The sequence below is a fragment of the Aspergillus saccharolyticus genome (assembly GCF_003184585.1).
Source record: "Aspergillus saccharolyticus JOP 1030-1 unplaced genomic scaffold BP01scaffold_13, whole genome shotgun sequence".
NCBI classification, from domain to species: Eukaryota; Fungi; Ascomycota; class Eurotiomycetes; order Eurotiales; family Aspergillaceae; genus Aspergillus; species Aspergillus saccharolyticus.
Window position 1 is genome coordinate 29,134 of NW_020290623.1, and position 12,501 is coordinate 41,634.

The 12,501-nt window shown below is 54.5% G+C and overlaps 2 protein-coding genes across 2 annotated transcripts; one reads left to right on the plus strand and one right to left on the minus strand.

Annotated features, from left to right (window-relative positions):
• Window positions 1-34: 34 nt before the first annotated feature.
• Window positions 35-1,681, plus strand: BP01DRAFT_356260 (cation diffusion facilitator family transporter). Its single transcript, XM_025574900.1, has 2 exons — window positions 35-1,193; window positions 1,293-1,681. The coding sequence occupies exons 1-2, from the start codon at window positions 56-58 to the stop codon at window positions 1,532-1,534; spliced, it is 1,380 nt and encodes a 459-aa protein (XP_025431621.1). The 5' UTR covers window positions 35-55; the 3' UTR covers window positions 1,535-1,681.
• Window positions 1,682-7,853: 6,172 nt separating this feature from the next.
• On the minus strand, window positions 7,854-10,661 carry BP01DRAFT_382265 (uncharacterized protein; the record flags this gene model as incomplete). Its single annotated transcript, XM_025577362.1, has 2 exons — window positions 7,854-9,983; window positions 10,080-10,661. 2 exons carry the CDS (start codon window positions 10,659-10,661, stop codon window positions 7,854-7,856), a joined length of 2,712 nt encoding a protein of 903 aa, XP_025431622.1.
• Between the last annotated feature and the right edge of the window lie 1,840 nt (window positions 10,662-12,501).

The following is a 12,501-nucleotide window of genomic DNA, read 5'->3' on the forward strand; positions in this document are numbered from 1 at the left end:
GAAGCCGATTGATAACCTTCATCTCCTCAACCCCCCTCTCTCCCTTGTGGCAATAATGGAGGAATCAAACCGACACGGCACCTCGGTGCCTCTCAACCACCTACCCCCCCACTCGCATCTTCCTCACGATGTGACTATCGCCTACAATGCCGCCACCACCACTGCACTGGAGCCCGCCGTGCCGCACCGCCGTATCAGCATCGGCTGTGACGAGGAAAGCCAGCCGCCGCCGCGCTACACCCTGGAGAACGACCCGTTCCAGCTTGCCTCGAAGCTGAAAACGCCCGAGGAGATTGAACAGATCCAACCGCAAGCCAACACGGCCCGCAAACGCGATTCCCACACCAAACGCAGCAGCACCTGCCTCCCCTCCCTTAGCGGCGGCGGCGGCGGGGGCGGCGGCATCCATCGCACGCTCACCCAGACCCTCGCCTCCCGGCAACTGCAAGGGTTCTACCAGACGCAAAACGAGAACATCGAGCGCATGCTGAAGCCGGTGGAGGAGCACGTGCGGGCGGCGCGCGAGACCAACAGCAGCAACCAGCTGAAGTACAAGATCGCGGTGTACGGGAGCTTTGCGGCGAACGTCCTGCTGTGCGTGCTGCAGCTGTACGGGGCGATCTCGTCGGCCTCCCTGTCGCTCTTCACGACGATGGCCGACGCGATCTTCGACCCGATGTCGAACCTGACGCTGCTGCTCAGCAACAAGGCGGTCAACCGCGTCGACGCGCGCAAGTTCCCCGCGGGCAAGGCGCGCATCGAGACCGCCGGCAATATCTGTTTCTGCTTCCTCATGTCGGCCGTCTCCTTCATCTTGATTGCCTTCTCCGTGCGCGAGCTGGTCGAGGGGTCCGCGGCCGAGACCGGCTCGTTCCATCTGCCCTCGGTCGTGGCGGTCGTCGTCGCCTTCTGCACCAAATTCGCGCTCTTCGTCTACTGCTTCGCGCTGAAGAACCAGTACTCGCAGGTCCGGATTCTGTGGGAGGACCACCGCAACGATCTGTTCATCAATGGGTTTGGCATTCTGACCTCGGTGGGCGGCAGCAAGCTGCGCTGGTGGATCGATCCCGCCGGCGCGATTGTGTTGTCGGTGCTGGTGTCTGTTCTGTGGCTGCACACCGCCTACCATGAGTTCCAGCTGTTGATCGGTGTCACGGCGGACACGAAGATGCAGCAGCTGATCACGTATATTTGTAAGCTATATCCCTTTTTCGTCTTTCAGCTTTCAGCTTTCTGGCGGAAGTATCGAACTCGTGTCGTGGCTAACAAAGGGAAATTGGGGTGACCCAAAGCAATGACCCACTCCCCCCTCATAACCGCCATCGACACCGTCCGCGCCTACACCTCTGGCCCCCGCCTCGTCGTCGAGGTCGACATCGTCATGGACCCCGACGACTCGCTGCGCGCCACCCACGACGTCGCCGAGGAGTTGCAGACGAAGCTGGAGTCGTTGCCGGATGTGGAGCGCGCGTACGTGCATGTGGACTATGAGACGACGCATAAGCCGGAGCATTTTCTGAAAAAGGAGCTGTAGGGTCTCTATGGATTGATGTATGTGTATCTCTGAGGAGTGCTTCAGTGGGGGGGAGGGTGGAGTTGCGTGGCAAGAATGGTGGGTTTGGGGATAAAACTATACATAACCTCGTTTTATTAAACTAGTAGGGAATGCAACGACGAGTAGTATGTGCATGCATAGATCAGGACGGATCTACTATGCCGTCAATGCATCCCTGACCCGGCAGACATGGACAATGAAGCACAAGATAAACACGACTCACCCTGTGAGGGTGTTTCACTGAGCAAGACGGATACCCTCGCAAGGCCGTGAGTATAAGTTTAAAAACTGTCAATCTCGCTGTACTAATGTCCAGATCCTTGATAGCGTCATTTCACTTCCGTGTGGAACTCCCACGCATGCTTGCCGGCGCTATTTCAGGTTCTCTTCTCGCATTCCTTCCGAACTCCATCCACTATACGTATCTACAGTACATGATAGTCCCTGAGTGACGCGTGCTTGCTCAGCAACCCCAGCCCACTCATCAGTGATATGTAACTCGACACCTTGTCTGGACCTAAGACCGCATTCGACTGGTCATTCTCGAATCATCTCTTGCGGTTCATCCATACTGAGATCGGGAATGTCGTGGAACGGATCTGCCTCATGAGCTTCTGCACCTTTGGGGTTCTCAAGAACAATACTAACACGGTAGCATCCACCCACTACGCAAGCAAGCAGAACTTATTGCGTAGCTGTAGTACGCTCATCCTCCTCCTCCTCAGTACTGCGCCGCCTACGTTAACATCCATCTGCAATAGGGTTGAACGTTAGCGAGATCAGCCAGTGTCACAGCCAGTCAGAAGAACTTCGTTGCCGGTAGTGGATTTTCTAGAGGAGTACACTACTACTCCTTGAGTACCAGAAAAGCAGTCCAAAAAGAAGATAGGTAGTCTTCGGAGAACGTCACATATCTCCTCCACAAGCAAGTACTTTTGGCCCCACCTCCTCCGAAAGCAGAACACATTTTCCAGATCATACAAGTACATATACATTCGTGTCATATCATAACCCTCATCATCATCGTCATCATCATACTCGACAACAACATCAACCCCGCCGCGAAGTCCCCCCCGTAGAAACCGGCAGCAAACTCCCCGCAAACTCGGTTTCTAGACTCCGGCGCATCGACCGGTTCACGCTCAAGATCTTATCAAACTCGTAGCTTGTCGTGCGGATCTCCTGCTCCTCGGACACACGCATCCCGGCCGCCACAGACCCACGAGGCAGCCGGCCACGTCCGCCCCTCTGCATCGCCATCCACCGCCGGGACCGCCGGATTCCCTCCTGGCACGCATCCCCAATGTCGTCCAGCAAGAGCGCCAGGATAATCAACGGGATGGAGATGGCAAAGCCGATGCCAAAGGTATACTTGGCCACGTACGAGAGATGTAACTGTCCGCCGCTGCCACCAGCCCCGCCAAACTCCACCAGATTGATCGTGAAGATCGAGGTGATGAACGACAGCGGCAGGAACACAATCGTCACGATGGTGAAGACCATCATGATCTTGCCCTGCCGCGTGGTGCCCGCAGCCTGGTCGCGGGCGAAGCGCGCCTCGAACGCGTTGGCGTGTTTCTGCTTGAGGTCCAGCAGGTCGGTGATGGACGAGTAGATGCGCTCCGCCTGTTTGTCCATCCGCTCGATGTCCTTGAGGTGCATGTCGATGGTGCGCTGCTGCTCCTTAAACCGCTTCTTGACCTCGTGCTGCGAGCGGTGCTCACCCCCGTAGATCTCGCAGATGGCGTCTTGGAAGTCGAGCAGGACGTGCTGCTGGTGCTGCAGTACAGTGCGGATCATGTTGAGCTCGTCGCGGATGTCCTTCGCTTCGGCGAGGAGGTCGGTCTCCTGGCCGATATCCAGGAGATTGTCGACGAAGAGCGGCTGCTCCTCTTCTTCCTCGGCCTCGCAATGCTCGTCGCCGGTGGGATCGCGCGGACCTCGCCGCGCGTCACTGGGAATCATCGCCTCCCGCTCCTTGTTGGACGGTGCGCGACGAGCGAACCGGCTTAGCTTGCGGTGGTTCTTCAGCCAGTCGGACGCTTGTGCTGAATCTCGGTTGAATTGGTTGAAGAGCACCGTCTCCCGGTCGGTGGCCACCCCAATAGATGCTTCGAACATGTCCAGAAACTGATACTCTTCGTCGCCCATGCGGTGCCGGTCAAATACCCCGGAGCAGCGGGTGGTGATGATGATTGCCAGGTCGTAAACGGACTTGACTGGCTCCCGCGTCTTGGAATTAATGTCCTCAATAATCCCATCCAGAACATTAAGGGGGTCGTTCTTGGGCTGCTCCCACCGCTCGGGAAAACTGGTTACAATCAGACCAGTCCCAAGAATCCACATCCAGAGTTGATCCACCATAAAGATCTTGGGCTCGGACAGGAACCGCTCGCGGCCCTGGCCTTTGGTCTGATAGCGGTAGACAACCTGATCCTGGTCTCGCGTCAGCGTGTCGATGTTGGGGTAGAAGAACTGGTCCAGGGTGCGGCGGATGTGAAGCGATGTAGTTGACGATGCTAGATGCGCGCTGATCAACAGCTCATCCCGCGTCGGCGTGCGAGTGAGGTTCGGCCGCGCCAGGCACCGCGTCTCAGCTCGCTGGATGGCGTCTTGCATCTTTTGGCGTCGCTCGGTCGTTTCAAAGTGCAAGTATGGCATGAACATGCACACGTTGTATGCGTTGGAGCGCGCTTGATCTTTGCACAGAGACAGCGCTGGCCGGTGTTTGTCGTGGCGATCAATACTGCTGTGGTGTTTGGACTCCTGCTTGGTTGGTGCTCCGGCCTTGCCACGCTTCGTTGCACCTCTGCCCTTCTTTGCCGCCGCGTCGGAAACCGAGTCAGTGCGGTCTGTCTTGCTTGTGTACTCTTTCAGTTTCCGACCTCTAGACTTGTCGTTCTCTCTAGGAGTACTTGGGGCCTCATGGGACTGTCCGTTGATGAGTATCTGAGGTGGCATAACAGGCGTCCTTTCCTCGGAACCCTCCTCCTCCTCCTGGAACCGCGGTGCACGCGGAATGCTTTGACACAGAGGACGCATGAAGTGCGAGTGTGTTCGCTGTCCGCGATGTTGGTAACGGAAGGATTTCTCCAGGCCTTTGAAGCTCTCCACATCGTGTGCGCCTTCTTCGATAAATGACTTGGTGAGGAGAGCCTCCACCCAAGTCAAGTTGTTCGCTGGAAGGTGGATCCAACGAAAGTCCGTCGCCCGGCTGTCCGCCGGCATGGTGCTGAATGCCTGTTTACGCGGGTTTTCACGGTCGCGACCGTACAAGAGGTTGAAGACCGAGGTCTTCTTGACGCGGTTCTCATTGTGGAAATTGCCGAAGTCCACGACGGTCGCCTCGAACGCTTCGCACGCGCCTTTGGCTTCTGCGGTCAGAGCTTCGACATGGTTGAAGGGCGCAAGGAGAGATACTATGTCTCTCCGCTTGAACTGAGCTGCCTGCAGGAATGGGGTGCTGCCAAAGTTGTCCCGGATCCTCTGCTTGATGCCCTTGTGCTCCAGCAGACACTCTACCACCTCGCGGTGGCCGGCTTGCGCAGCCAGGTGCAGGGGCGTCCGGCCGTTGAGCAGCTGGCTATTGATGTGGGCTCCAGCACGGAGCAGCATTCGCACGATCAACTCCGAGCCTCGGTCGCAAGCATTGTGCAGCGGGGTCCAGCCCCCGTCGCTGGGCGCGTTGACGTCTGCGTTGTACCTGAGCAGAAGCTGCACGAGATCATCGCGACCATGCGCGACCGCGATATGGAGGGCGGTCTTATTCCGACACTCGACGGCGTTCACATCTGCGACCGGCCCATGCGGTCGGGTGAGCAGCAGCTGCGCGAAGCGTAATTTCCCTGTAGCGCATGCCCAATGCAACGGCGTGCGACCGAGGTCGTCCTGGCCAGCGATGCCGTCGAGCGTGCAGGTTGTGCGAAGCAGGAGCTCAATGACATCCTCCCCCCAGTCGCACTGTTTATCCGCCGCCAAATTATGCAGAACGTTCCTCTTCTTCTGGTCCCGCGCGTTGACATCGGCGCCGCGGGCAATCAGCAGCTGCAGCACATGCCAATGGTTCTTCCACGCGGCCGTCATCAACACCGTCCGGCCCTTCTTATCTGGGATCTCCGGCGAGGCACCATGGTCGAGGAGGAGCTGGACGATGCGAACGTGATTCCGTTCTACGGCGCGCAGGAGCGGTGAGGGTCGATTCCCGGCGACATCTGTCTTTGCGCCGACTCGAAGGAGATAGTCGGTCGCAGCGATGGACCCGCGCTCACAGCTGCGCATAAGTCCGATGCGCAGGAAAGTATCGTTGAGTTGCCCAGTTTCGCGCGCCAGCTCGACGATGGCCTGCAGAGTGGCGACCTGGTCGCTTTCGGCCGCTCTCAGCAGCCGGGGCTCCAGACGGTCATGGCTGTCACTGGCAATACTCGACCGTGACCGGGACATGGTTGACTGTCTGTGCTGATTCGGGAACGGATACTCAGACCCAAGGGTTCATAGTGGGTGATCCACCACATGTTCTTGGTAGGTTTTTTAGGTTTTTTTTTAAAAAGAGAAGATGGGACCAGCCCTGGAAAAATAAAGAGTTGATGGGCAGAGCCGCGCCTGTCAGCCGGGGCGACACAGTGTCAAGCGATGGGGGCGCCACGAAAGACGGTCACTGGCTGGAGGCGCAGCGATACGAAATTAGCTGCATGTCGGGGGGAGTCTGTCAGCTCACTGTGTTCTCCACAGCGGCTTAGGATTGTACAGGGTGTGACTTTTACTGAGCAAACAAGGCCCAAAAAACTGGTTTGTGCATAGTGAATTCGTCAAGAAGCTGAGAGATTCTCTTGTTTAGTAAGCAAGTCCCTGGTCATGATAGTGAGGGTGAATCGGGACTACCTTATGCCATCGGTCGCAGCCACGGTTTGCAATGCAGGATGTGCATCATTCGGCCTTGGAATGGTCGTGGCGTCCGAATTATGTACTCGAAAAGTAGGATATGACCAGACTGAGAGACCAGTGGACTTGTGGACCATGATCAAAAGAGAGGACTTCTTGCAGTAGTGGATTGAATTAAGCATGGCTGTTGCTTCTTCGGTTCCCTGAAGGTAAGTTGTTTTTTGGCGGGGCTGCACCAGCTATGCTGCTTAATAAGCATGCATAACTTCAATTATGTCACCTCCGCTCAAGGCCGACTTGGCCGACAAGTCAATATTTGCAACGCGCTGGGGACGATCTTGCAGCTGAGGAGATCGCTCCCAAGAGATAAATTCTGAGTTATGAATTGCCGTAGAGTAGATCTCGTGTCAAGTGTATGTTCGCTGGCTGTCGTCGGTATGATGTGTGGAATATCACTCATATCATGTCCAGATATATATCGAGGAAAAAGCACTCTCCCGCAACACATGCGGCGAGCGGTTTAGTACCATCCCAGCTGAGATATACGGACTCGATCACTGAGAAATCATCTCATCCGATTGATCAGCATCAACTCATATGCTGAGTATGTGGCTAAGCGGAAAACGATACATGCACAACGCGGGTGGTGGTGGGCAATGATGAACACACACAGACTAAGACGAAGGCTTGATACAATGTGCACAACAGACTACCCGTGAATATGATGGTCTCCACCCAACAAAGGGTGCATTACATTAGTACTAGGTAGTCCTTTTCAAGGACGTGATAGCTCTATGGTCTGAAAGGTGTAAATCACATCAAATCAGGCTGTCTGACACGGCCGGTCACGGGGCAGCGACATCCATAGGAGTCCAACTCCCCCCAAAAACAGACAAGAAGAGTATTGTTGGAGAGACACGACGAGGGAAAGTGCTCAGAGAGAGTAAGGTCGGACACAGTAAAGGGATAGAAAACAACGGGATTCCAAGAGGCAAGATACATGATTCCAATGGCACGGACCAAACGCATGTTCTGCTCCAATCGACACACAAAGTAGTAAGAGAAATATTAAAACAATCTTCTGCTTCTTGACCGTCGCTACCCCACCCGAGAAAGCTTCAGATAGATGCTCGTTTACGCCGTTCCAGCCTTTTGTTTCAAGATAACGTGTGCACGCCCAGTACGAGAAATAAGAGAATAAACAGCATGACAACGGGCAAAGGAACAGAATATGACAGGGTACAATAGAGCTGAAACGACCAGGTTTAGTAATGCAAGGGTGGGAAAAGAAAAGTGGGAACACCGGAAAGCGGAGAGGAAACATCCCCAAGGGTCTCGCTTCAATCTCCAGGTTCTCTCACGGACATTATACACATCTCAAAAGAGATCCTCAGTTGTCTCAATGCAAGTTGTCCAAGGATTATTTCTTCTTATGCTGATTCGGCACCTGCTTCAGAATGTCATCGAAGCTCATATTGGGGTTGAATCGGCTCACGGGACGAGCCGGGGGATCCAGCGGGGCCACACCCGCAGGGAGCGGCAATGCCTCCAGACCAGGGTAGATTGAAGTGCGGTGCTCGGCTCTCCGACTCAAAGCTGGGGAGTTGAGTCGAGGAATGGCTGGTGGAGGAGGACCAAGGCTGCCGGGGGTCATGAGCGGTGTTGGCTGCCCGCCGGACAGCTGTTGTTGTTCAGAGGATGAGCCTGCCGACGATTGCTGAGCGGGATACGGTGACGATAGCGAGGATTCGTTGTCGTACGGATCCTCGATCGTCGGAGGGGCGAGAATAGCATCCTTCTCGGCCCATTGCTCGGCCACCTGCCAGCAGTGACTGCGGCGGTAGATGCCTTCCACCCCGTTGATCACCACATCGGAGGGTAGACTGACTACACCCGCACCATTGGCCACCCCGAACCAGCTGCGCGCCGTCTTACCGTCGTTCTGGATCCAGGGTGCACCACCGCGCGGCGCAATGCAAAGGAAATACTCCACAGCCTCCGTATACCTGACATTTTGCACGTCGACAACCACCAGTGGAAGGGATTGAATGACACAGTACAGGAAGATCCACTGGCCGCAACGCATGTCAATCATATCATTGATGTTCTTGCCATGCGCACAGCGGCGCTCAAACTGCATAAAGGCCTCGATGAAGGGCGTGGGCCGCAGACTCTCGCGGGTATAAGAGCCCATGAGAACGGCATTGATATCGGCATCCTTCAATTTTTTGGCCCGCTTTTTAGCTTCCTTCTTGGCATCCATTGGTTTGCGCTCCAGTGTCTGCAAGGAAGGGAACATGGGAATATCGAACGGAATAGGAGGCTGCACTGGCGGTGTGCTTCGATCATACTCGCTCAGCACCTGGCGAAGAGCCCGTACCATCAACTTATCAGGGTCTGTCGTCTCCGAGGTTTCTGCTGCCATATCCACAGTGCGGGTGGTAAGGGCGGCCCGATCAACCATCATATCGTAGAGATTGGCAAAATCATTGTAAAGATCCTTGACAACCTGACGATTGAGCCCACTCTCTTCGAACTGGTTCTTCTTCGAGCGAGCCTTTGGCGGCCAAGATCCGTATTTCGAGCGGTAATAGTGCATTGTGAAGCGGCGGAATTCCTGGAACGCCAACCTCCAGTTCTTGAATCGCACCACTTTACTCTCAACCGATGTAGCCGAGTTGGCGATACCCGAGAAGACGGAAGGGAAGTCAAAATCGTCCAGCTTACTGTACAGTACCCGAAGACGGGTATCGAGGTCGATGAATCCTCGCTCCAGCCGCTTCTGGGTCACGGGGTTAATGAGACCGTATTTGGGGCTTCGAAGCTGCTTCAATTCGTCCAATTTACCCACACCGTGCACGAAGCCTTCGAGATAGAGGGGGTAGAAGCGCAGCCGTTCGCCCAGAACAATGGCTTCGATAGTCTTCTCACGGCTCTTGCGCACATCTGCCAGCCGCAATTCCTCACAGTAGTTGCCAAAACTGGTTGTTGCGGTCTCGCCAAAGTTGGAGCCGTCGAAATTGGTGAACTCAAATCGGGAGAGTAGCGTTGCGACGTCCATGAAGATGGAGAAGAGAGATGGCGATCGGGGCGTTGCGATTAAGGACTGTCCCAGCAGGAACGCGAACAGATTACGAAAAAGAAGAAGATTTTCCAAATCCTCCCCGCTGAGTCGTGTGTTAGGATTGGAAACGTCGCTGTTAAGTGGGATGGGAAGATAGAGGTGAAGCTCCTGAAACTCCTCGGGACTGTCATCGTCCATGTAGGCCAGTCGTTGACTACCAGAGCTGTCATTGTCATTCTCGGCCAAGCGATCGTCAGGCGTCAGGGGCGGCGATGCGGGACCGACCACCGGGCTATTCAACGACAAGTTTCCTGTTTGCTGCTCGAGAGATGTGGGACTGCGAAGCTCGTTTCCGCGAGCAAGAAAATGGAGAGAGGGAGATTCGGCAAAGACCGTGGAGTGAACCTTGAACGAAGCTTGTCGGCCGGTATTCTGCGGAAACAGGTACACGTAGGTGTCGCCATTTTCGTTCCACAACTCAGGGATCTAGCGTGTTTCCAAGACGGTTTTAGTAAACGCTACCAAGTGAGCTAGGCATGCACCCGCGACTCCCGCGTTCTGCCTCCATCGAAAGAGACATACCTGCTCTCCTCGAGACAGAGGTTCCAGATCATATAAGATCTTCTGCTCGAGACCGGCAATCCAAGCACTGGGCATGGCCGACGCGCTGGCGCGCGGATCAGCTGAGCTTGCACGAGCCCGCCCGGGCATCCAGCTGCGCCGTTTGGAGGATGGTGTGGTCGGGCGCGAGTCCGGACCGGTGCCGGGCACAAATAGTCCGGCAGAACTGGATGGTCGACTCCCACTCCGCCCGCGACCGCTGCTCTGAGGCCTGCTGTCGGACGAGCTCGGGGTGCTAGTAGCCAGATCCTGGTTGACGGACAGGAGGGATGGCGGCGGCGGCAAGGGCTCGTCCAAATCGAAACCGTCGTGGGGACCGGGGGGTAGAGGCGGGCGGGTCTCGCCGTATTCGCTTTGAGGATTAGAGGCTACACGAGCTGATCGGGAGGCGCTGCGAGGACGTGCATCCTGCGGTAACTGGTCGGGTGAGGTTTTCGGGACGCTCGGAGATGCAGGTGAGGAAGGCGCCGAACTATCCCTGGTCGAACCTAGGGAAAACAGCGACGATATGCGCTTGGCCGATTTTACCGGAGCAGACAGCATGTTTGAAGGCGCTGTGGGAGTGGAAAAAAAGCAAGCAACCGTCAGCTCCGGGGCACAGAAGAAAAGGCGCAGCGGTTGTCGGATGGGTGAGTGGGGAAGGGCAGAGACATGAATATCGAGAACGGACAACGAGAATGAGAGGTGTGAAGGGGAGAAGCAAAAGTGTGAGAGGTAAGATTTGGGGAGCAAGAGGATACAGTGAGAGTGACAGGAAACTTCCCCCCTCCCCACTCGCGGAGGAGACCACGGGTTCGCGAAAGGCAGGTAGGAACCGACGTACCTTAACCAGTGAAGTAAGAAAGAATGTAACCAACCATGCGCAAACTCTCCCAGGCGGTTCAAAGACAAGGTAAGTTCAGGAATTCAGGAAGTTCAGGGCCAGGGAAAGGCAGGCAATTCGTGAGTACCGCTTCGACGTGCCCTGAGGAATGGATCGACAGGAGGGATCCAGTAAAGGAATGGATGCAGCTTCTGGGTTCTCGCGGTGGGGAGTGAGGGGATGAAAGAAGAGCGGGAGATGGTTCTGAGAGAAATTTTGTTTTGTAGTACAAGTCCAAGAGGCAGAAGGAGGAAGAGAAGGAAAGGAGTTATGGGTGTAGGTAAAGTCAGAGAGTATAAGTTATGGAGGAGGACGAGGGGAAGGTGACGGAGCAGAGGATGGAGGGGGAATGAGGTAAACAACAAGAATGCGTTATAGGGGATGTTGTATAAACACACACATTCAAAAAGAGACACACACACACACTCTCTCTCTCTCTTTCTGTTACTCGTCTTCTATACTCTGCAGAAAGAAAGGAAAAGAAGATGAGAAGTTGAGGAAGAATGGGGAGTTGTGAGAGAAAAAAAAAATAATCCCTAAGGGTCAGTAAATACGAGAAGTGACAGAAACCAGGACTGTATTGAGAATACCTGATTTGGTAGTGGGGAAGCTGCGCGATGGTCGTATTGTTGCTGAGAGTGGAGGTATCACGCAGGTAATAATGCACTGTCCGAGAGTATTTTTAACCTTTGCCGGTGGAGCCGACGGTCGGCGAGGAATTCAATCCGCATCAAAGTTGACAACAAGACACACTGGCACCCATGGATGGCACTATCAGAGGAGTCTTTAGAGGAGGTATAGACCTTGTCACAGGTGATCTTGTCTTCAACCAAACAAAGGAGATTACAGATGCGATCTTATAGTGATCACTTGTGGATAATATGTGGTACGGGTTTGTTCTGTCTATTCTTACTTCGAGGTGTTCTTTTTTTTGCAGCCACAATGCTCCATACATACACTTTCTAGTCAATTCATGCCGATTAGATTAATTGGCCCAGGCGGTGAGATCCTCAATTGGAGTCATCCCAATTAGTGATGAGAATTGTTCACTTGTTAGGTTCAGTGTTGGAAGTACGCAATAAAGAGGAAGGAAAGGGAAAAAAAATAAATCAAAGAAATAACAGGCATTTTCAACCTTACTCATACACTGCAGCAGCTGCGTCTCAATGCCTCGTAAAGGTGCTGACGACGAGAGGACAATTTTTCTTGTTTCTAATTCCGAACATTAATGGTTTTGTGAAGTTGCCCTTTCGGCCCCGGATATTCCCACCTCCTGCTTCTTCTTGAACTTCTAATGGATTCCTTTTAGTGGAGACCTTCCCCCACCACCCCCCGTTTTAGTATTCTCTCTTAGTATTTTGTGCTCTTTCAGCCTCTGGCCCTTTTCCCCTTTCTCTCCAGTCATTCTCCTTAACTAAACCTACTCCTTGACAAGCGCTATACACCAAATACAGCCTATACTAACCAACTAACTATTGGTTGTAATTTCATCTCGGTTGGCCGGACCATCGGGCGTCGGAT